This window comes from Trachurus japonicus, chromosome 21, assembly GCF_045865225.1.
Source record: "Trachurus japonicus isolate A0001 chromosome 21, Traja_1.0".
NCBI classification, from domain to species: domain Eukaryota; kingdom Metazoa; phylum Chordata; class Actinopteri; order Carangiformes; family Carangidae; genus Trachurus; species Trachurus japonicus.
The window spans coordinates 13,471,272-13,496,794 of NC_140927.1; the positions used below are offsets into that span (position 1 = coordinate 13,471,272).

The window sequence follows — 25,523 nt, forward strand, 5'->3', positions numbered from 1 at the left end:
TTGGGTTTTTTCAGTGGACCAAAAATTCCGAAAATTACTCTAAAGAGTCGCCTCGCTCTGGTCTGGCTGGTAAACCTCATTAAAATGTAATTTGGTAGGTGGGAGGAGGCTGGCAGGGGGAAACATTAGCGGTTCCACTTCAGCACAACCATAAAGTCAAGTCAATCAACAATTTGACATGGCAGACCACCAAATGTATATTGTTTCCACCAGCCACAATATGCATAAATATGCTGATTGAGTAATGCAATAAGCACATGGAGGCTGCGGTCATATACCTGGCTGTAAATGAGGTAGTGTTTGAAGAAGCTGTGAGTGAAAGCAGCTGTCAGGGGTTATTCGTTGCAGACGGGCTCGGATCACACTGGTTTCTGAATTTCAGTTTGTTTTCACATCTTTTATTTCATTTCTATTCGTGGTATTTTACTGTTTTCTTTGGTTTGAATCGACAGAACAGTTTGTATATGATGTTGATTGTGCTTTTTGAAGTGAGGTTTAAGTCCTCTTTTAGACCAGAAGTTTTCCTTCTACGTGTGTCGCTCATCCATCTCTGCATGTGTTCTGCTAAATGTCTCCTTTCGTGCTTTTATACCGAGGATTATTTCCCCCAAAAATGCAGAAACATGAAAGGAAGCTGTACCAGTGACAAGCCATGAAAATGTCACTGTAGATTTCAGTAGAAGCACAGTTGCGAAATTTCACTGCAGTTACAACTGTTGCAAATCATGAAGAGTGCAAACGCAGTTCATCTGGTGCTCCAGACACAAGTTCTGATCTGGAAATACACCTGACTGAGGTCTGGACACCACTTGTACTGCTGCTCTTTGATGTTTTTGGGATGACTGACATTGATGAGTGTGTGCTTGACTTTGTTGTGTTGAGGGTAAAGGTGTAGCTGACTGGCAGAGGTTTAATTAGTCTCTTGGTTGGCACTCCTTGCCCTGAAGAGGCACAGAATGGCTTCACCCTCTTCATTCAAAGTCAAGCCAAGTCAAGATGCAGAAAACAGACCCTGAAGAGACACATGTACTTCTGCATGTGTGTGTGTTTGTGTGTTCTTAGACTACCAATTGATTAGAGTTTAATGGATTATTTATGGGCAATTTTGAGAGTTTGAAATGTGATAAGAGATCAACCTCAGTGCTGTCCTGTTGCCCCACAGCAGCATCACCGGCATGTTCAGTGCCAGACAGAGCCTCTATGAAGCAGACTTAAGATCCTCAGCCAGCACATACACACCTCAGCGTTTAGCTAAGGCCTTGGGAATCTTGGCACCCAACCCACACCCGCACACTGTGAAAGCCTGATGATAGAGTTATTTGGAGAGGTAGTAACTAATGTCATGTTGCTGGAGAAACAGTCTTCACTATAAAAAGATTCACTTAAGTAATGTCCACAACAAAATTCCTCCACGTTGAGAGAACTGTATTGTGTTTATCCAGGTTGTATCATCGTACTAATCCTATGGAATTAGAAATATGATACAGAAGTAATTAAGCATCTGGAAATGCTATTTATGTTGGAACCTTGATACAGATAAGGCTATACAATAGTGAGCAACAAGTTATTATGTTTAATTTGAAAGGGAGAAGTGGTTTGGCCTCTTGTCTTGCAGTAGCAATCCAGAGAAAGAGATGAAAGTACGTTTGAGGGCGAGAACCGATGCCTGAATCAAGATATGGTCTACAAATCTTATCCTAGAGTCTTTTTCCAATGCAATCATCTCTCATTTGATGAACCATCTAGTTAATATGTCACTTTTAATGACCTGTAATTAACTGTTGGAGGTTTGAATGAGCTGTGTGATTAGCGATTTTCCACTTGGTGTCTTGAGGCCCTTAACCGACCCTGTCGATGTCTGCTGTGATAGCTGATAAATAACAGTCTAGACTGCACCGCATCAAAGTATCAGTGTTCACCTCTGACACTGAAAAAAAGGACATTTTTTAATTTTGTCCTTTGTTAATTGTTCCATTACACCATACTCCATATGCTCTATTCTCTATTTTTTGTGTTGTCTTTCATCATTTACTTTACTTATTCATGAGGTCTCCGTGCTGTTGTATATTTAGACTGATCTGTCAGGTGGTCCACCACTTTGGTCCAAACTGAATTATCTTTACAACTATGTGATGGATTAACACTAAATTGAGTAGACATTTGTGGTTCCTTTTTTTGTAGTGCCTCTTCTCTCCAGTCATCATCAAGTCAAGATGTCAGTTTGTCCAATAGTTTGGCTTATAGTGTGAACAAAACCTGCAAAACTAATGCCACGTATTTTGCGTCGACTGCACTTTGTGTTTTATTATAATACCTGCATGGCCATTTAGAGCATTTTAGCATTGCAGCTGAACGCTGCATGGCATTGCTACCTGCACAAACATAATAGGATACAGAATGGTAGCAGCACTTGTAGCAGTAGAAAAACAGATAACAATCTGCATAAATATGTGAGGATAGAGAATAATAGCAGCAATTAGAACAGTTAGAAAGCAGGTAACAATGACCATATCATTTAGCTCAAAGCAGCATTGAGCCTAAAAACAGCTGTGGCCGTGGATGCAGATTCCTTATAGCTTATTGCATAACAGCAAAAAAGTACAAAGCAAATGAATTGAAGCGAGTCCATTTAGGTGTACTTAAACAATATACATGATGTCAAAGGTCTTACTTCTGTTCCTGAGTCTGCTTGCTCCATACTCTGGTGTGCTGAAGGCCAAGTCCACAGTCACGTCTCAAAAAAAAGTCAAATGCCAGGATATTTTTGCATTACATCTTTATTAATGTATACATTATGTACAATAATAAGTTATATATACAGTTATACTTTGGTTCTGTGATGCATTTGTGTGTATTTCTACATGTTCTACTATATTACTGAGGTAAGTAATCCATGTTTGGCTTCTGTATTATCCTATCAGCATAATATACTGTATGTCAGACAAGGTTTTTTGCCTGCCTGAAAACTGGGCATGGATCCGTTTTTATTTCAATTCAATCCAGTCCAATTAGATTATTTACAAAAATTCAACAGCATAAAACATAAAAAATAATTAGTTAAACCTGTTTTGAATTGAATCGGACCTGATGAAAACAACCCAGCTCTAGGAAGGCACTTATCTTTAATCCGTGCTTCCTACTTGCCTTGACACGAGATTGTAAAGGAAATAAAAATATGAATACATGCTTGATAAACATGCACATTTATTAATTTAAAGTGCTAGGGTCCAGCCCCAGGGTTTGCAATGTTAAAGTATGAACAAAAAGCAGTAGAGAAAGAACTTGGCAGTAGGTGATATGTTTGATTGTGTGCAGATCAGTCATGGGGCATTATGCTGACAACATCAAACATTAGATAAAGATCAGCCCTGTCCTTGGGAAATTAGATCAAAGCAAGTTGAATTTTACAGCTTACTGCTGTGATTTGAAGCTTAATCACTAGAGAAAACAGGACGTTGACCTGCTGCATCTCATCTTTAAACGCCATCACTATTAATGGAGCTAAAATGAACATCATCATCAAGAGCTCCTCACATTGTTTAAGCTGCTGCTTAGTCTTACTCAGCCTCTGCATATACAGCTCTAAACTGGGCTCGGCTTCTTTTCAGAGGTGGACAACCCACTCAACTGCACATTGTTCTAATTTGCTGTATTGGTCCCATCGGGTAGAGGGGAGCGTAAACCCTGTCTGAGCATGGCTGAGCTGACCACAAAAGCTGAGAAAGATCAGTCGTTATAGGACGACCGTAGCGCTGCCTCCATCATGACCAGATGCATTCTTGCACCGTTTGCACTGCGAAAAAAAAAACCCAGGGGCAGTTAGTCATGCCTCTGCTGTGGCATCTCTCTTTTTAATGCAGGGTTTTTACAGCTTTTCCACTGGGCTTTCAGTGGTTAAGTGGCCCTAAATGCTTAATTGGGTGCTGGAAATCACAGGCACTTTGCACCCGCTCTGTAAACCACAACACTTCAGCCTATTAGGGGCCCACAGAGCCACACGCCAAATAATTAGGACTGGCGGCAGCACTAGGGTAAAAGCGGTATATGCGGAGGGGGGATATTATTAGGGAGGGGTCACAGACTGGGCCACTGCCGAGGAAGTAGTCGTATCAAGAGTGCACGCTGGTCTGTGTGTTAAAAGTTGTGGAAAGTAGATTTACATACTGTGTCGAGGCAGCACAGTGTTCATGAACTGTGCGGGAGCATTTTATGGATTTAGTTTAACCTACCAACATATTGTCTCCAGATAATTCACCAAAAAATGAAATTACCATAACCTCCTCCTCGCCGTTGTATTTCTGCTGGTGACATCACAATCCAACAAGAGACATGGGGTGGCCCTAAATACCCAAAGTTCACGAGCAATGTTTACCAGATGAAAGCTGAGCTGAATCGATGTTTTAGCATTTCCAGCTGGGCATAATGATCGCATTCTAAGTAGGGGGCTCGTTATCTGCTGTCTCTCCTATATGATGACAGCACAGCCAAAGGCACAGCCATGAATGTTAACTGATGCTGTGGTCAAAGCAGGTCGCCTCCTTTATACAGACACAAACATCCAGCCATGTCAGCACTGGGATGGAGCAGGAGGTTCAGTGAGAGGACAGCTACGAAGGCATCCCCATTCCTTTCTCTTACAATGCACTTTTACACCGGAAAGAGTCAGAAAAGGCACTTTTTAAAACTGCTGAATTTTGTATCTGCTTTAGAAAGTTCTTGTGTTGCGCACAGCGCAGCAAAACCAGCTTTTTTTTTCTCTTTTTTTTTTTTTTTGCTAAATTTCCTTAAAATTTGAGAAAATGCAAAAATCTAATAAAATAGAAAATTCTAATAATGTTCCTGCAGAGGAGAAAATATCAAAACTAAGGCCATACAAAGTGTTTACCCATGATGGGAGAAAAGGATTGTGCTTGTGAAAGTCTTCTGACGTTCTTCATGTGATGGGCGTGTTGTGTCTATCGTGTACGTCTCTTTGTCAGAGCAGAGTCTGTCCTTACGTACACGCAGCATATACTGTAAGGCGTCTGTAAGTCTCTTCTGCGTCACACACCTAGACACTGGCACAGCGTTGGGAGGGAGATTGGTACGCCGATGAACAGACAAGCTGGCTGTGAAAACTGCTTATGCCCTGTCGTCCGGCTGCCGCCACCACCTCGCTGCTGACGAGCACGTCTGAGCAGAGTGACTCCACGGCGTCAAGTCTCTCGATCTGCACCAGGCGGGTCAGGAGGTCGGGGATGCTGTAGCCTGCCGTGCTCACCCTCTCAAAGAGCTGCAGACCGTCGCTCATGCCCCCGATCTCGTCGCGCTTCAGGCCGAAGCTCTCGGCCAGGTGCCTCCACGTCTTCACCACAGCCGCCTCGCTGCTGTAGGAGGAGCTCAGCATGCGGCTGGCCTTCTCCAGACAGTCGAATGGGAGCTCAGTGGGGCTCAGGCCTGGAGAGGAATAGTTGATTGAATATTACACCAACACAGTCATTTGCAATCTGAATCAAATTGTATTTGTAGTCATGTAGTTGACGTAGCTCTAGGGATGGCAGAGTTGGCTGGTCTATCATTTTACCCCAGAATGAAATATCACATAACATATAAAAACAAATGAAGGAAGTCGTTTTTTTTAAAAATACATTTACTTGTCTTTACTTCTTAACTTATTCTAGCCTTTGACTTGGTCTGAGTCTTGTTTACTTCTGGAAAACTAATCCAGTGTAGTGATGCAATGCAGTTACACATCCTGATGCAATTTATTTTCTTGAAACTGACAGGTCAATTTCTCACTTCAAAACAGTTTATAAAAAGAGTTCCTGTCCACCAGAAAAAGCAAAAGGCCCCCCCCCACAGTATTGGCAGATATCAGTTCCTGATTACACAGCTCAGTATGATGGAAAGTTTCCTAACAGACTCACCTTCTGTCACATTGCAGGCCCTGGCGTATAGATCTAGGATCTTTTTCCTTCGACTCTGTAGCATCTGTGTGGTAAGGGGGGAAAAAAATACATCAGCTTTGTGATTTCCAGATGACAGTAAACGGAGTATCTGTTCATAATCGTATTTTTCACGGCAGTAACGTCTCAAAAAGCTCCTTCTTCCCTACCCCCGGGGTTTTATTGTTGTTATTGATGGCGTTCACGCTGCTGATGTGGTTAGTGCCGGTGATGTGGTTGACGCTGCCGATGTGGTTGGGACTTGGGATGTTGTTGGCCTGGCCAGCTGTGATGGTGGGGGTCCCGTTACAGGCGCGGTCGCTCTCCAGCAGCCCCAGAGAGAGCAGGCAGAGGTCGGGCTTGTTGCCCAGGTTGACGAGGCACAGGTTGGGGTTGGGGTTATTGATGTCAGCTGATCCCTGTTTCTCGGATGCCGCCTCCTCGTCGCTGTCAATGCTGCGGCTCAACAGCTGCTCGTTCTCTGATGACGCGTCGTTTTCACTGCGCACACAAGGACAGATGTTGGAACACATGTGCACAGATTCTCTGGTATTACATAAAATGCAGATGCCATTCACACAGTTCATTAATGCGCAAAGTCTTCCATCCTCAGAAAGCTGGAGCTGCAACACGGAAGCTAGATTCTGGGGGGCTATGCTACATAGCTAACAATTAAAGGTGCAAAATGAGAGTTATGTACTTCATACTGTTTTTTTTTTTTATCATCATAATATTTGCTATAATTCCGACCCCACATCCATACTAAAGCCCATTTTATAGAAGATTCTCTAGTAAAACATAATTTATCCACATGCATTTAGGCAGGTACTAAAGTGTGGATCATTTTAGTGCTTACTTATATAATAGCAATAGCAATAGTTATTTCTCTGTTAAAAACAAGCAAACAAACATTGAGACTTTGGGAGACATGCCTGACTGAAAAAAAATCTCTTGTTTAATTCATACAAAAATTGAAATAACACAAGTCATCACAAATGTGATCCATCTTATTTCCATTGTACAGAGATTACAATCTCCAAGGAATGCTTGTTTGGAAGAACACACAAAACAAACAAACAAACAAAAAATAGTGTATATTTGCCACTACACTCAGTTTATCACCATTAATTACCAGTACCATTACCAGTAATGAACTCTTCAATGTGACTACCCTCCCTCTGCTGCATGGTGTTGACACATATTCATGTATGAGCACCGGATCTGGTGCCTTTTATCTGCCGTGTATTTAGTTTTGCTGTTGTATAACATAACCAAAGGTGGGAGTAGCAGCTAATTAATGCACACAGAATGACTTGCAAACTGAACAAGAACTGTTAAGCAGTGAAAATGAGTCGCAGAAGAATGCTCTTGTTGTTGCCATAGCTGCTGATGTTTCTAAGCTGTTCCTGTGATTGACTGAAATAGCCCTGCGTTTTACAACATGATACCGTGTAATATCATTTTATTACCCATTCTCTGCCTCTCTGTTCTTGCTCTGGATTTTCTCGCAAAAGCACCTTGTTGACAGAGAATGCCATTGTTTCGCAGTCCCGCGCTCTTCTTCTCAACACACACACACACACACACCTACACACACCTACACACACACACAAAATGGCATTGTTTCCTGGACATCTAACACCCATACTGGCAGCTAGAGAAGTGAGTTAGCACATCCTTTGGCATGCTGCTGTACCACACTGCTTATTGCTATTGATGCTGAGGTGTGTGTGTGCACATGCGTGTGCACATGTGTCTGTGCCTCATCTATTCTCTAATTTATACCCCTTCCATATATTTGAATGGACTACCAATCTGAGCATGTATACTGCACTATAACATCCTGAGCACAAAGGCTCACTGTGGCCATGTATTTCCACACTTCTCCTGCACATTAGCCACTTAACGCCTATAAAGCAGCATTGTCTGCACATGGGGGATGAGATGTATGCAGGAAAAGATGGCTTTTGTTGTCTGCCAGGACGTGCTTTCACCTGGTGGTGGTTTTAGGTGAAGCCTGGAATAAATACCCCTATCCCCTCCGACAGCTACCCCCTCTGTCCGTCTCCCTCTGTGTTCGCTAGGCTTCAGGGCTCATCTATGGTATACCTCAGTCACACCCCCTCCTCTACCTCCCCTGCCAGTGCTCCAAAGCCACATAATGGCTGTGTGCTTCATTAAAAACAAACAAAAAACTCAGCTGAACTTGCTTTTACACACACACACACACACACACACACACACACACATCCTTGGATACAGCGAGAAAAAAAAAAGGGCCAGCAGCAATGATACGACTACTACTGCAGTGACTTGTTCTGTGGTGGCTTAATTATGGGCAGATGCTGACAAAATGATAAAAGCTTCTTTCTTTTGCGTAGCGTCTCTGTGTCGCCACACAGACCCGTTTATACACACTCGCAGATCAGGAAACGCTGGTGTTTTACAAGCATAAGCACAAAACGGTGCATAAATATACATAGGTGGTTGTCCATATACACACAGAAAACTAATATATTTCAAAGACAAACATATCACTTGGTTGTTGTCATTTCTCATATAATAAAAGTTGCATTATGTTTTAAAACACAGCTCATAATGTGCTGCATGGTGTTTTTTGTGTTTGATTCTCCTGCTACACCGAGCATTAAGCTGTGTCGATATAACCAATAATCACTGAGAATCCTTTAATTGTGCATCTAGTCTTAGTTTGTTCAACCTAAAAGTAACAGTGTGTATCAACAGGTGTGTCTCACCTTTTGACCGTCTTCTGAGGAGGCGCTTTTAGTTTGTCAAACTCGTCTTTTTCGGAGAAGATCACCACATTGTCTGAGAGAGAAAAATAAGAAGACATACAGGTTTCAAATATATCAAAGAGAAAAGTTTAGCAGTTCCAGTGCTAATTAAATATGTAAATGAAGATAAGATCCAAAACACGTTTTGTTGATCCTGTGTTGCTAATGAAAACCAGATTAAATAGGCATTTTTGTAAAGAGACTTTGGCACAAAAGTGAAGAGAAACCTGAGGCTAGAAGGATTTCTACCTAGAACAGAGGAGCTGCAGTTGGAGCACTGTATAAAATGATTACGGTGACTATTATGTTAAATTACACTTACATCATGGATACTGATAGGGATAGACAGCATAATGAGTGAATACCTAAGTGGAACAAATGTTGTGTGTGTGTGTGAGAGGGAGAAACAGAGAGTGTGTGTGCATTTAAGCGCTTGTGTCTTTCATCCCGCTGAGTTATTAAGTCAGTGTCTTCATGAGTGACAGTTAGCTCCGGTAGAGCTCCAAGCGATGGGCTTCTCTCCCACATACACACACCAGCCACCCAAAAACATTCACACACACACATACAAACACACACACACACAGTCTCGTTATAATGCTGCGTTCACTAACAATGCAGATATTTATTTCCTAATCATACTCTAACCATCGTATTGTGTTTTTTTTCCCACTATTTCGCTATTATATTATGAAGTCAGCGACCTTACCATCTCGCATAATGTGTTTGTGGCCACAGTAAGTGTGAGTGTGTACTGTATGTGTGTGTTCCCATTCACACCACATGTAAGTGGTTAGTCAGTCAGTCTGGCAGTGAAATTGAACAGAGCATCATTGTCAGGAGAAATGGCGCCTAAAGCAACGTATGGCTTCGGCTTTGGAAGCTTCACATTCCACCATGGTGTACTCATCATGCTCCAGGTCTGTCAGCCTACACACACACACACACTCATGCACACACACAAAGTGCAAGGACGCTCTTGCATTTGCATAAATCATGCTAAAAATCATCATAAATGCACATACAAGCTGGGCTGACACATGGAGCCAGCACTGAGCCAGCATTTAACTGTGACTCAGTCTGATTAGGTGACTTGATTTAATTTGTTTGAATCAATTATTCAACACAGATGTGATGTGCAATGCACGTGTTGTTGTGGGGCAGATCTTAATATGAAATAAGAGTTTGAGCATCCCATCATTCATGCTGTTCCAGAGATGGAGACACTTCTTTTTCACATTTGCAGCTACAGTAAAAAAAAAAAAAAAGCAGCTGAGCCCCGAGCATCACAGCAAGATGCTGGGTAATCTCTTAATGGAGCCAGACCTGACCACAGATAACATACAGTGTTAGACCAGTCATACCTAAATCACAGTTAGAAAGGATTTCACTCTTAGGGATTAGATAAAATTATACACAGTGTTACTTTAATGTAATTTTACAGTTGTTAAAGCTCAGGGTGAGTAAAAAACTAATTATAGTCTGTCTTGTTACTATAATCATGTATCTTTGTGTGTCTCTGTGCTATTTAGAGTACGTTTTCATGGAGTTAAAGTATAAACTGTAATTGATTCCACACATTCTAGGTTTCTCTTTAGAAACTTTGCAATGTGCAAATGGAATTTGTAGAAGCACTGTGACTTGTTTGTTTTTACACATATGAAAACACAGATAATTTTAGATGGTCGGTAGACTTGGTACCCACAGTAGAGTCTCTCGCGAATGCTGCGAGTAAAAACAAATATTCCAGCGGGCAAACTCGAGCGAGTAGAGCGAGGCGAATATTTTACTCGTGTCCGGTGTGAACGCACCGTTAGGCATCTTCTCAGACATTGGTAGGATCCCACTTATTAAACTGTATTGTGAACAGTAATAGTGTTTTTGCATTTAAATATTGTTATTATTATCTTGTTATCTCGCTTTTGAGAAGACTCAATGTGCTGCTAGATGTAGTGTTGCTGAATCATAAACTTTCCATGAGCGCATGCGTATGGCCAAAAATGTGGACAGTGTTAGGATAGTGTATACAAGGATGTTAATAACAAGATGAGTTATGTATCATGTAAACACCACATCCAAAAAATAATGAAAACCAGAATAAGGCTCATAACTAGGATATTAATGTGCATGTAAACACATTCATTGTTTTCACTGCTGGAAAGTGGAACTGGGTCACTTTGTCAGAGGCACAAAACAAAATGTAATTTAGAAGTGGTGCAAGCTCATTAATCATTGAGAGTGTGTGTTTTATGTGTGCATCGTGTCTCACCAGGGACATCTTTCTTGTCTTCCTGTTTGTTGGTCTGAGCCTCCACTGCCTTCACAATTTGTCCAGCGCAACATGCTGCAGGCAGACACACACACACAGAGTACATCAGTCAACACCAATGGCAACCCTTAAAATGAGTGTGGATGCATGTGTGGGTGCTGGTGTGTGTGTCTCACCCTGGCCACTAGGTTTAGCCTTTAGGATGTAAAACATGATGATGAGGACAATGGCAATGGCCATGATGAAGATGGTTGACATGGCGATGATGAGAGCCGTGGCCAAGTGACCCTGTCCGTTAGAACCTAAAATATGGGGGCAATGATTTAGAGAGCGTGCGCGTGTGTGAGACACATAAAAATGGAAGGTAAGTGGAAACTGATGCAGCTTGTCCATGTATTTGCAGATACCTTTATCTGGATGAGGAAATACAGTAGTGCTGCCAGGATCAATCGGAGGTTTTTCTCTTGGTCCGCTGATTTGCATGCCTGTGAAACACACACATACACACTTCAGCTCTAGTTCTTTAACTGGATGTTTCCTGCTATTTGTTCAAACATGTATTGCACACAAAACCCTAGCTGTTATCAAAGGGATACCTGTAGGCAACTTCAAGTTTCTAATTCATCACAATTCATCAGTATCATGTCTTATGTTCCAACACATTTCGTGTGTTTGCCGTTGTGATGTCTTCACAGCAAATATGAAGCTATTGCCAGAAGCTGGTTGGACCCTTGCTTAGCTCAAAGACTGGAGACAGGGAGGTAGCTGGTCTGGCTCTGTATTTAAGTACATGTGAAGCTTTTTACTGAGCTTTACAAGTGTTTAGGTAGACTTCATTACCTTTTGACAGAGCCACTTTAAAGAGTAACTATGCAAGTCTTGTCGCTTTTTCATTGTTTTGCTAACCCTCCTCCTGGCCTTGTGCATTTGTTTACAACAAAGCCGGCGAGAAATCAATCAATAGAGCCGTAGATAATGTTATATATTATATATGATGCTACGACGTGTATATTTGTGTAGTTTAATGTGTCATAAACAAGACATTACGGTTTACGGGGGCCGTTAAACCATCACAATTAATCCTGCACAGTTCCTCTTTAACTTCTTCCCCCTCTTTGTGCTAAGCCAAGTTAACTGGCTGCAACAGTCAGACAGAGGCATGAAGCCTCTCATTTATATCTCAGCAAGAAAGTGAATAAACAAATGATTCCCTTTGTAGTTGGATGAATAGTGCACCCCCCTTTTTCTTCCAAGGAAAAAGAATAGATTGTTTCATGAGGAAGGCAACACAAAGACTGTAAGATTTCAGTTTGTCACTGGTGGAGGTTCACATCCCATAATTCACTGGTGGAGGCATGTCAGCTTTGGCTTTGTGTTTTATTACAGTAACTACTTTCTTTCCAGTAGAGTTGCATCACATTATATTATTGCAAGCATTAACATTACGCAAAAGCATTTCCTTCACTTCTAATGGAGCTGTGAACTCCTGGCAGCTCATAAATCAGCTATTTCAATCAGTCTTTTTTTCCCCAAAGTTGAATTGTATACCTCTGTTGTTTCCCGTGGTCTCTGAGACTCGTGTCCTCACACACTCACACACAGAGATATCAGTGCCCTGTGGCTGCAGACATTAACTCAGGGGATGTGTTTACACACTCTGGATAAGGATATGAGCCTGAACTGGAATTCTGTTTAGCGCCTTGCGGTTTCATCTCTTAATCACATCTCAAAGGCTGTTCTAACACTGCAAAAAGATAATTCTTCAGGGCAGTGGATTCTGCGGTCCAAACACACTGAGAGGAGCAGCATACTATCACAAAAATCAAAGCATTTTTGTTTGAGGTGGAAAATCACAATACCTCTGTAAGCAGGGCAGAATCAAAGGCTAACCCCTGAAAATAATGTGTAAAACTGTGATAAACCATGTCTGGTCTCTGTTGATACAGTAGGCCCTGTCTGTTTTCTTACAGTAAGTACAGTCTGTAGTCTCAGTTGATGACGCAAACACAATCTGTTAAAGTATTTAACTGGAACAACGGATGGAAAAAAAGGGTCAAATGGTAGCAAGTCAATAAAAATCCAAAAGGTGATGGTGGAATTTCAATGATGTCTTCAAACTCATCATCTCTGGCTGCCAAAGAGTAGCATCAGTGCAAGCACTAACATGCTAATCATCTTTCTTTCTCATACCCACTGAAGTTTTAATTATCACACAAACAGAGCTAGGCAGGAGCCAGGGTAATTTACAGATTACACGGCGAGTGTCAGCCTGCCTACACCCTAAGCAAGTACTAGAACTCCCAGCTCTCAGCTCCGTTTTTACTCACTGTCAGGCTGAAGTGGGATAAGGAGGGTGTCCACAGTTAAAGGCGCTGGGTTAAAATGTACCAAAAGCCTGATTTAATACATAAATAAAGGAGGAGTTAGAGAAGAATATCACCACTGAGTATGCATGCAAAATATGATGCTACAGTTAGAAGCTTGTCTTAGTACAGCTAACAGCTAACTAGTGTACATATTTGAGCTTGCTTGTTTAGCCAATGAAACAAATGTGTAATAATTTCCCTTGAGACAGCGCCATGTTATCTGTTTCCTGTTTTAATTCAAAGCTAAGCTAATCAGCTGCTTTCTGTAGCCTTATAGGCCAGATGCAGGAGTGGTATCAATTTTCTCATCTAACTCTCTGTAGGAAATACTCTAAGTAGGCTATTCCTAAACAAATCCATCCAACAAGTTCTGCTGACATTAGCACAAAAATAGCAATTCCCAAATAAGCACACTTTATCTGAACACAACATGAAGCTATTTGCCACACAAGAGGCTTTTTGTTGGGTTTTTTTGCGTCCCTATTATTACTTATACGACACACTGATTCATAGCATCACTCAATCACTTGTTTCCATGCCTGGGAGAGACAATTAAGGTACCGTTGAAAAGCAAGTGTTTATTCATACACACACAGGCTGCTGCTCCTACTTCACACCCTCTGCTCTGCAGGCCTGGGCTGCTTTTGGGGGGTTTCAGCTTTCAACAACACACTCATTAAATATGACCAAATAACAATCCCAGCTCCTCAAAGTGGTGGTAGAGCAATTATGTGCCCATAAATATCAATCTCATATCTGTATCAGTGAGGGTCAAAAATACAATTCAGATACTGTTAACATCCCTTCATTTATCCTGACAAGGCTACATAGGGCAAAGTGAGACAGTGTTCCTCACTGAGTGGCACCAAATTGTGTGTGAAGCCTATTACTCTCCTTGAATAAATTAAACCTACAAAGAAGTAGAGTAAGCCTAAATTTAAGGGGATGCACACAACATCCCTGTTCAGGGTTAATACATTTTATAACTGGTGAATGTTAATTGAAATTATGCAATAACGTGCAGTGGCTGTTTTAGATCAATTAGCAATGACAGTAAATTATTTTGAAATTTTTAAAAACATCTTATAAACTGATAATGTGCCATGATTTCAATAGTGTAACAAATCACAAAGGGAAGTTTTAATAACATTTTTGGTTCAGCTCACATACTCTGTGCACCATCACCACTGTCAACTGAAAACATAAAATCTTGCAAAATATCATAAACGTGTTATTTGCTTGACTGCCATCTGCTGGGGTTTTAAAAAGACGTTTACAAACTAAAGAGCAAATGCCTCGCTGCTCAGAAGTTCAATGAACGACATTCCAGCACACCAGGATATGTCATTTGACAACATTTGTGCTTTGTGTTGCAAGTGTGTAGAAATGTTTATGAGCCGACGAGGCTGATGAAAAACAGAAAAATTGAGACAACTTCTGGTAGATATTATCATCCACTGATGTGGTTGCAGCAACAGTTGGCGTCATAATGCACGTACTGACAAACTGTGCACACACAATCAGGTGTGGTACAGAGAGGCAGTGAAGTACAGATCAAGGTAGGGCAGGGTCTGTCCAGCTCTTCTCTATCAATCAGCATGGCTCATTTACAAAGGGGGGACAAGAGGGTCTGAGAGAACTCTGACCTCTGAGTGTTTCCTAAAGTTTAGTCCACGTTTTTAATATACAATAGATCTGCTTTTTCACAGCCTGCTGCCCTTTATTTCCTTTCTTTAGACAGAAAACTTGAATGCTTTTCATCAAGCAGAAACCAGGTCTGTGTTTGGACAGAGAAGGCTGTGAAGATAAATATAAAAAGAGAAAGAAAGAAACTTTCGATTCACACTTTGAAAGAGAATAAACAGGGGATGACAGGAAGAAGGATTAGAAGGAAGTGGAAATTAAAGCATGAAGAAGTTGCTCTTACATTCTTTGGTGTTGCGTGGTGCGTTCTGGCAGGAGTGGCAGACCATGCCGTAGAGGTTTCTGGGTCTGTTCTCCAGCATATAGTACCTGGGAGATAAAAAAAGATATGAATAGATGGATATACAAAAATATGTGGGCTACACATGACCTGCTTAGGTGTACTGGCATACAGACAGAATCTGCCTTTGAAAGTAAGCACCAGTGCTGGGCATGGCAGATGTGTATAAAAGGAGGCCTCCCTACCTTCTAGACATACTTTACCTCCACAGTATATAAGTATGGAGAAGCAGCTGAGGTGAAAAGTTTGACTCAGTGAAGAAATGCACATAATTGGCGCCCTGAGGGGACTAAACATGGCTTGGTACAGAAATGGCCCTGAGTCATAACATGTCTGTTAAAGGACCGAAGACAGGGAGGTACTGAGGCCAGAGTCTGTGGATGAGCGCTTCAGGTATTTAATCATTTAGGCTTGAGAACACAAGCAGGATATCTATGAGTGTGCGCATGTAATGTAATGTGCACACACAGCAAGTAGGTAACTGTTCCCTTCGTGTCTTTAAATAGTCCGAGTAACTGGTTCAGTCTTCAATCAACTACAAATGCTGTTGAACATGCATTCATGTATGATAAACAAATAATTCCTCTCTTTAATCATTTAAAGTAAAAGTTCAACAACACATTCAGTTTAATTTTACTCAATATTAAAAATGATTTCCCATATGACATCACTATATATACGAACATGTTGTTTCTTCATCTTAAACTTTTACCAGCTAAAATGTACTATTCTAAGGGACAGTTAATGTATTATGTTAATTAGCATAGGTCCATATAAACTCTTTGCTTGTGGATCATAAACATGAATTCTTTGAAGGTGCAACTGACTCATTCTCATTCTCTCAGGTCTTTTCCTTTTCCTCTGCTGAGCTCCAGGCTTCAGCTGCTCTTCATAACAACTGTTCAGGCCTGTTCTCTTCAGCATCAAACTTGTATAGACTCTGCTAACTGCAGCGTAAAACACCCCCACATACAGCGCAGCATACTGTATACAGTGCAGATGCAGACTGGGACATGACTAAACTCGGTGTTCCTGAGTGCGCTCGTTCCTGTAACAATCACGCTAATCAAAAGCAAAAACTTCCTGTGAAGCGAGAGCGAGAGCCAAGAAAACTCGGAGGCAGCAGGACAGCATCCAGACTGATGACAGGAGGAGATTTAAACATTAGGCTGTGGGAGGGTTATTACAGCCCCCAATCATCAATCTCCCAGTGCCAATTCCTTCAGGACCTACTGAATTAATATATTCATTGCCCACATTTAATCACAATAATCAGATGATATGATTAAACTAATAAAGGTGGTGATTATAGTTATCCTATTATCTTAATCACATCATCTGATAATCACGATAATCTCCCCCCACAACTCAGACTGGTTTCAGGTTACGCCCCTGTTTTTCCAGGGTCATATCAAATAATATAATTATATAATATGAACCATATATGTACAGTAGTGTCATTCTTGCAAGGTGAAGCCTTATGCAATGGTTGTGTTTTTAGCAAGGTCACTGTTAACTTGACCTTAAGGTGTCGGACAGACAGGAAACCTGAAAGCAATGTGTCTCCAGCTCCGGCGATCAAAGAAAAAACTATCGCTTATGTATAGTGTAACATGAGTGTGAACATGAGTAAGAAAAAAAAGAAACTGTTTAATGTTGATGCAGTAAGTAAATTGGTGGAGTGAGCAAGGTCTGTAAACATTTAAATCTTCTTTATTGACTTAATATCTTTAAATGACAGAGGTTGCATCCACCGCTGTCATGTGCAAATGGAGCAGTTGAAGATTTAGTGTGAGTTTGTTCACAAAGCGTACTGAACTGAAGGCAGGGTGGTCTGTTCACATGTCGACTCATGCTACTCTATAGCACGTGAATAGATACGATCACATCACAAAGATCTGGATTATCATATTTTACAGTATAAATACACAACATTGTATTACATCTACAGTAAGTGTGTGTGTGTGTGTGTGTGTGTGTGTGTGTGTGTGTGTGTGTGTGTGTGTGTGTGTGTGTGTGTGTTGTTTACCCAGGTAAACATGGCCCACACTCGGCGTCGCTCTCTGGAGTTCCTGCTACACGCACTGTGGCTTTGTAGAGAGCATCACAATCTTTATGGCGTCTGCATATCTCATATCTCCCTTTGGAATATTTCCCCTGTGGGCACGGCACACACGCAAAGTCCTCATCCTTCATACCGTAACCGCAGATCTGCAAAACACACACACATACATACATATAAATATATACAGTATATTTCTTGAACACACATAAGCATTTTCAGCAACTAAGACATTTAGTATTATGTCATTTTAAATTACAATGGCTCTTCAGAACGACGTGTGAGTGCTGTGGAGACATGTTGTAAAAAAAGAAAAGAAAACAAGACACACTCGAAAAACACACGTGTTTCTATCCATAACCTTTAAAAAATCTGGCTTTGCCGTTTTGAAATGACAAGTGAGACATCTGATTGGTGGCAGAGGTCTGCCTGAGTGTGTGTCTCTGTGTGTGCAGCTCTCCATGCCTGGTAGTGTTTAAAATGACCACCTCGTCATTCTGTCTTCTAGCATCGATCTGCTTCCATCTCTGCATGGTAATTCCTCACAGCGGGGCGGCTGAACAACAGGACACACGCGCGCACACACAAAAACACACACACTCTCTTTTTTGCTCCCTCTCTTTCAACTTTCATTTTCCTTTTACTTTCATCTCTCTATTGAAACAAGCCCATGTCTCCTTGCTTTGGGCTACAGTAGACCACCTCTTAAAGAAATCTAATATTGCTTCCCTTCTGTTTGACGTCCGTGAGTCTCACTATGATTGTTTGATATAAAACTGTAGTGAGCTATGGACAGGATCCTGTCGCTGTGGGTTACAGCTTTCTTTGGATCTTTTGTAGGCAGGCTCACCATAGTTCTGCTTCTGTTCGGTAAATCAAAGACCAATTGAAAGTTTCTCCCTTTTCAAAGCACATGCAGATCATCTTTGAAACTACAATATCACACATCCAGAAGGCATGGAGGTGGATAAACCCAAGAGCTGAATGCAGGACTAGAGTGGGGGTGTGATGACACACAACAAAGGTCCCGGACCGAGGAAGTTGTGGTGCTGGTCTTTAACCACCAGAACGCCCCAAGGAACGTTTCTTTATGTTGAGCAGCTTTCACACTTCATAAAGGATGACATGAAACGTCACTTCACATTACCATCGCTTACATCACTCAGTGTAAGGTAGGATGTAGTCTGACTTCAGTGTTTATATGCAGACTAGCAATGAAATGTGATCCAGCTCCATCGGAGACAATCTGGAAACAAGATGCACATTAGAAGCACTCATCAGTGTGTGATGCACTGTGCGGAGTACTGTATGTGTGTGTGGGCAACGGGCACTGAGTGAAGTCTCTGCTGCAGTAGAAACCCTGTGGTTATAGCATGATTAAAAGGGTGTCAATAAATACACACATACACATGGAGGGGAAGCTCAGGGGGAAAAGAAGAAGACATGAATTACAGACTGTGGCACCCAGGGGATCAGACAGGCAGGAGAAAGTGCAAAGAGGGCTCTAATCTCCCTGATTGAACTTCTTTTTTCTCTCATCTTTCTGTCGCTCACAAATGGCTAAATTACTCTTTATAACAGAGCTCCGTGCTTTCAGTGCTGAGCCTCCTGTTGCCGTCTCTGTCACAGAAAGAGACGAGTGGGTCTCTCCACTTGACAAGTTCAAACACAACACAATGCTGGGTTGTTTACTTAAAGCACATGGAGGCTTAGTGAGAAAAAGGCGGAGGAGGAAAGAATGAAAGGAAGGAAAAAACAAACAAACACAGTGATTTACGAGATTTTTATGAGTTCTAGCTTATGGAGCTAAGGACGGTAGGGGGCAAGGACTAAAAGAAGGGAAGGCTTTTGAGTGTTGCAAAGACTGTGTTGTACACAGAGCAACATTAGCATGTACTTTGAAATGTGTTTTTGATGTTGGTTTGATATTCACTCTCCTTTGTGCTCCAAGTTTGGTCTCCACCACATGAGGAGAATATCTGTCTGTTTAGCAGCTAAATGCTCCACAGTGTTCACCAGCTGGTCTCTGAGTGTGGCTGTCTGCTGTTTCCTGCAGAGTAGTTTGGGTATGCTATAATGAAAACAGCTGCCTGCCCATGAGAGCAGTGAGAGTGAACCAGAAGGATGTGGGCTGGGAAGCTAATACAATGAGCTTGAAAACTACCCCTAGAGATAAGGGGCTAACTATTCTTTTTGTTTTTTTAACCATTATCATTAAACTGTTGACTGCAGTTGCTTTAGAGGCCCCTCTTATAGCTTCTAGTAATTAATAATAGGATGCCATACAAAGCCAAAACTTGCTGCTAGCGTTTTTGGTTATTGACAGTTTTAGTCATCCACGCCAAACCATAGTTTAAAAGTAACTATAAATCAAAGAAATGACTCCAATCAAAAGAATACTAGTTATATAAAAAGTGCTAAAACTGAATAAATTACAGCTCTCACTGCAGCTGTCTCTCTTAAAAGGGCTTGGCACCCCGGGGTGCCCACTGAAGCGTCTACATGCTCTCTGTTTTCTTTGGCCGTCAGCAGACTCACTGACGGAGGCTAAATCACTCTGTGACTACTGCAAGTCAATCACTGTAATGCATGCCTTCACATGGAAGTCAATGGGGGCAATAAACCATAAAGAAATTTGAATTTAGGCGACTTGTTACTGTGCAGCCATGTGTACACCTAACTGTGTTTGTGTGTGTGTATTGTGAGTGGTCATGAGAAAAAAAATGACACTGATTCTGGTTAGTTGCAATTTGATGCTCAATTGGCAGCTTTATCCCAGTGACTATTTAAAAATGTATTCAAAATGTCATGAAAAAGCTTAATTATACTAACAACGTATAGACCTCCATAACCCTCACCACCCTCACAATAGACTGATAAGAACTTGTCCAACAGTAAACACTGAACGACATGATGAGCACCATCTATGTTTGAAAGGAGAACCTGGTGAAGTTTGAGATGTTGCGTGGTCTGATCATAAAGATGAGACTCATTTCTTGTGGGGGACTTCCTGCTTTGGACCTATGATCAATGTGCTGAACAAATGTTACTTTATTTCTATCCAGTGTAAATGTGTCTGCCATGTCTGGCCCATTTATTTGTAACACAAGGATAAGGAGAACATCCATCTGGACAGACCAGTTCCAAATGGATTTTGTAGCCTCGTGCTGCATTTCAGGAGACAGCCATATGGGACCCCTAACACTTGTCCTCGGCTCCCCTCCAGCTCAACACCAAACCACCAGTCGACCTGGGCTGAATTGGTGAACTGTGGTCATTAGAGACACTGGGATGGTGCCGCCTCACCACTTATCCTGAGCCTCTGATTCATCTGAATCCTAGCCATGTTTGGCACCTGGTTTTCCCACTATGGAGCTGAATAAACAGTCCTGATCCTGGAGAAAGACCTCTCTGCCCTGTGTGCTACAAACACACATATTTTGTTAATCTCTTTTGGGAATATTGCTTGTGTTTTAGAAAAGATGGAGTACACCCAAACAGCCTCAGTTTACAGATGTTAAGTGCAGTCATTCTCCACGGTGTCTTAGCTTCTCCCTTTGTGTGACCAATCACACAAAACACTTGTGCTACTGTGGACACAGATGAGATCTCCTTCCTTCTGCTGGACTTTTAATTACATGGTTGTTAGTCAAATTATTTGTTTACTTCACTTCATTTTATTTTTTTTCTAAATTGGATTTGATTCTATTTTTTCAGTTCTTTTTTTTAATCAATTTTAATTCTTTGCCTGCAAATGTTATTGTACTGTAGCTTTTAAAAAAATCTATTTTGTTGTGTCTAAGGGTTAGTTTGAATTATCCTTTTTGTTTAAACTTATGCTCTCACCATATGTGGCTCTTGCCCTGGCTGGCACTGGGGACAGGCCTGGCAGCTGTTACTGGTCTGGTTGAAGAACTCATACTCTCCACAGCTGGAATACTCCGCACTGGCAAACATGCAACACACCTGGAGAGAGTGAGAAAAACCAAGATATTACACACACATTATTACAATCTCACACTTAATGTGAATGATAGACTGCTCAGCAATAGCTGCATTCCGCTGCATTTTTATTTTTCTGTTGGTTATTTATTAATTGTTGTAAAATTTCAACAAATGTCCTTGAAAAAGAACACATGCCTATTAAGTTCTCATTGTTGAACTCAGCAATTCATTTGGTTTATTGTGTTCAGATGTCTGTGATAAAATAGCCACAGTACTGATTAGTTCTGCAATAAATATCAAAATAAATTGTATCACACCCAAACACTTCACTAGTAAGAACAGCAGATTAACTCGTTGTCATTACCATGTTTGATGTATTTGTTCTCATAAAAATGAGAAAGCATGCACCAACTCGTACATTTGGCTGTTTCTGACATTTAAAATTCATTATAATCCACAGGCGACATCTGCAACAACAGAGGTAAATGGATGCATTCCATAATGGCTGTGACACCAACTATGTTAGAAACAGCATCATTATTTTAATTGGCAAAAAACACCAATGTCTTCCTCTGTGATACTCTGTGTGTGTGCGAGAGAGAGAAAGGGGGAGTTTGCACAATAGCAGCATTTGCTTGTGCGTTTCTGTGTGTTGCATTAGTGTTTGTTTTTGTGTTGAGTGTGTACTTGCGTGTGTGTGTGTGGCATTGTGTCATAGTGGCTCACTGTAATAAGTAGCAGCTGGTATTTATGGCCTTACCAGCATACTTTGTGCTTTTCCAAACAAACTAACTGACTTTTTAAAATCATCTGCCGTCCAGAAAATGATGTAGGGAAAGTAAATGAGTGCATGACTAATTCTCTCCATCTCCGCTCTATTGTTCTAATAACATCTCCCTCTCTCTCTCTTCTTCCTTATAACCATCTCATGACAGCAAACACAAGATGCGGTTTGACTTGATATACAAATGTACAGTACACAGCCTGTGTGTGTGGGTGCATGAGTCTGCATACGGAGCATCTGCCAAATAATCTGTGCGTAATTTATACCAGATTAGAAATGAACTAACCTTTGTTAGTTACTGTTAATGCAACTTAACTTAAAGTGAACTTCATGTGTAAAATTGGTGGAGTGTTCCTTTAATACGTTGAGGTAACTAACAACATGATCATTGTATTATTATTTTTAAATTTGCACGAAATCTTGTTCATCTTTGATGGTGTGTCACTGTAGGCAATTACAAGCAGGCATTGTTTACATGCGCTTTCACCAACAGTTAGTTCAACTTTGCAGTACGCCATGCTTTATTTGTCTTTGAGGAGGCTGCAATAATGAGCCTCTCCATATTTTTCCATTGTATGAAAAACAAACTTCCTGTCAAATCAATACGCCAGGATTCCCACAATGCTTTGGGAGGATATTCGGCCAGGCCCAATAAAACACAGAACACATGAGTGCACATGTGCACCACATATACTTATCTTAGATGGATTTATATTAGAATTTGGCAGGAAAACTGGTGAATTGTAAACAAGTACAAGCAAAGCAAAAGCAAAAGAGCATTGTGAGAAAAATCTGTTGCCACATCCAGTGCTCTATTCTCCTAGCGTCTTACTGTACAACAAAAGATCTGTAATATCCTGTAAGTCGTCGCTTTTTTCTAGAAAGGGCAGTCAATAGACGTAAGGGGTTTTAAAATTAGTGCCAGTGTAATGCCTTTGGATGGCGGTGTAGCGGCATGACACCACTGACATGATCCAAGTATTTCTTTCCTTTTAACTAAGTGCTCCACAGTGCCAGCTTGCATACACATTTAGTGTCTAATGAGAAGAAAACAGAGGAGGGAGGGTCAGGTGGAGGCGTCTATTGGGAACACGGCCAGTGGGTTTCAACATCAAAACATGCAGCGAATCACTGGATTCCCGGTCAGATTATAAAGATATGTACTCTGTAAAAAAAAAAAGAAAGCTCTAAGGTTGACTAATTGGTACAAGTGCTGCAGAGCTGTGCAAGCTGCTGGCGCACAACAACTCAAGTCTGGATGATGCAGTGCCAAGTGTGGAGGAGATTATGTGTGCCATATATACTGCTGGGGCAATGAGGGTCTCTGTATGTCAATAGCAGAATTATGACTTTGAATAGATACTGCTGCTTGAAGTGAGGCGGAGGTGACACATGAGAGGATGAGAAATAGGAGGGGGAGGGGTGTATTAAGAAGGATAGGAATGAGTTAAGAAAATAAAAAAAAACATAATTTCAGTGTTTTGAAGAAATGAATTATGGGAATTTAAGTTGGAGAACAGACAATTAAAAAATACGAAATAACGGCAAAACTTACCAATAATGAGGAGAGAAAAATGGACTTCTTCTGACCTCTCCTCTCTGACATTTTTGTGTCTTCTTCCTGTGGAGCACAAAAAATATGATAATTTATTTGTTGCGAATATACAGCGTCTATTGTTCAAAATCCTTTCATGCACTCAAGCTCCTGCAGCAAACCTCACTTAAGAAAACAGCAAGGTCACGTATCTAAACATTCCTGCCAACAGTAGTGCTGTCAGTGTGTGTGTGTAGGTGTGTAGGTGTGTGTGGTCCCGATGAGTTCACTGTCCTGTTACCATTACGTCATCTCCAATAAACATGTAATGGCAGCAGAACAGCCCATGGCATTCCTCTGGCGCATGAGCTCAAGTACACATCACCGCTGGCTAACCTCTGCTTCAATAAAGAATGGTGATAGCACTTAATACCATTTAATCATCAACAACATTTAATTATGGGCCTATTTCTATGTTATGTCTATCTCTCTTGCAAGGCTACAGTTTTTTTTATCAAAACCTCAAACCTGCTCAAACAGCCACTGAAAGCTGCTCACAGATCTTATTTCACACCTGTGGGTGTTATTAACTACGTAGCAGGCTATTACCTCTATGTCACTGTAACTTTGTATTGCATGAGGCTCTGAAAATATATTTTCAGATTTGAGACTTATTGAAATCTACATATTAACATCAAAGTGTACACACTGTATACAGTAGAAATATATAAATACATAGTAAAGCAACAAACAAGTTCAAACCAGTTCAGATGTTACCTTAGGCACATGCACAGTGCCTGTGATAATGAACTGGATCTAATTAATGTCAAAGAATATCCCAGATAGTGTTTTTGTTTTAGCAACCAAGGTAAAATAATCCCTGACTTTCGTGGGAGAAGTACAGTAACACCTTGTAAAGGTGGAAATAAAAGCACCAAGTAGAGAGCAGTTTGTCTGAAAATAAGAAATAACGTCCTGTTTTTGGAAAAACTCCTGACAGCAACACTTCATCAAATATTTCTCGCAGTGCAGCCTGAGTTAACTCTGTAGTAATGTTTAATTGCTTGTTGTCTGTCCATATGTGTCATCCTTGATTGTGTTCGGTGTGTTTGTCCTGCAGTGGTCCGCACCGAGTATGCAGCATTTGTGCGTCTGTGTGAGTGTGTGTAAATAATGTCGTCATTGTAATGAAAAGGGGATGTGTTGGCGAGGGTCCTCAGTAAAGAATCACCTCTTAAGCTGTTGTTTGGATCTAAACAATGAGCCCAGAATTACTCACCCACAGTTTCGGAACAACTTGCAAACAAAACTGATTTAAAAAAAAAAAAAAACATGTGACCATAGACATCTCAGTCACTTCCCTCTGAGGCCATTTACTGCAACTTATTCAGAATTTGACTGTTTACTGATTCTAAAACACCCAGCCTTCTGCCTGTTCCCTTTGAATACCTATACAAAACTGACAGCATAGGCAGTTTGCATGTATCAGTGAACAACCCTGCGACAAATCACACACATGCACACATTTTCCCAAGCATACTACCGATTTATATGTGTTTTCCCCATCTTGCAGTATGAATTTCACTACCACTGTGTGTGTGTGTGTGGTCTCCAACAGACGGCACAGATAAGAACACACTGACCGAATGCTTCTCCTGTCAGCTTCCTGAAACATCTATAGGCTTCCTCCACTAACACAGAGGAGCTTTTGGGTGTTAAATTCCTTCTTCCATTTCTACTTTTTTTTGCTTGATTAAAAAAGTAATGACAAGGTCACATTTAATATTTAGAACTAACACCAGCATATTAGTGTCAAAGGGCCTCGGGAATCAAAAGCTAATTCCTTTGATCAACTCGGCA

The 25,523-nt window shown here is 41.1% G+C and overlaps 1 protein-coding gene across 1 annotated transcript; it reads right to left on the reverse strand.

Moving 5' to 3' along the window:
• Positions 1-2,759: 2,759 nt before the first annotated feature.
• Positions 2,760-23,817, reverse strand: edar (ectodysplasin A receptor). Its single transcript, XM_085766331.1, has 11 exons — positions 23,685-23,817; positions 21,247-21,366; positions 17,368-17,549; positions 15,282-15,367; positions 11,396-11,473; positions 11,165-11,290; positions 10,989-11,063; positions 8,681-8,753; positions 6,095-6,425; positions 5,907-5,970; positions 2,760-5,436 (listed from the first exon to the last, which is right to left on the reverse strand). The coding sequence occupies exons 1-11, from the start codon at positions 23,733-23,735 to the stop codon at positions 5,051-5,053; spliced, it is 1,572 nt and encodes a 523-aa protein (XP_085622457.1). The 5' UTR covers positions 23,736-23,817; the 3' UTR covers positions 2,760-5,050.
• Between the last annotated feature and the right edge of the window lie 1,706 nt (positions 23,818-25,523).

What these genes read in the sequence shown, in the direction of transcription:
- edar (XM_085766331.1), bottom strand. Translation starts at nt 23,735, where the DNA reads ATGTCAGAGAGGAGAGGTCAGAAGAAGTCCATTTTTCTCTCCTCATTA. An exon ending in CAGGGCAAGAGCCACATATG is followed by an intron (nt 17,550 to 21,246) that starts GTGAGAGCATAA and finishes TGTGTTTTGCAG; the next exon opens with ATCTGCGGTTACGGTATGAA. An exon ending in ACAACAATAAAACCCCGGGG is followed by an intron (nt 5,971 to 6,094) that starts GTAGGGAAGAAG and finishes CTTACCACACAG; the next exon opens with ATGCTACAGAGTCGAAGGAA.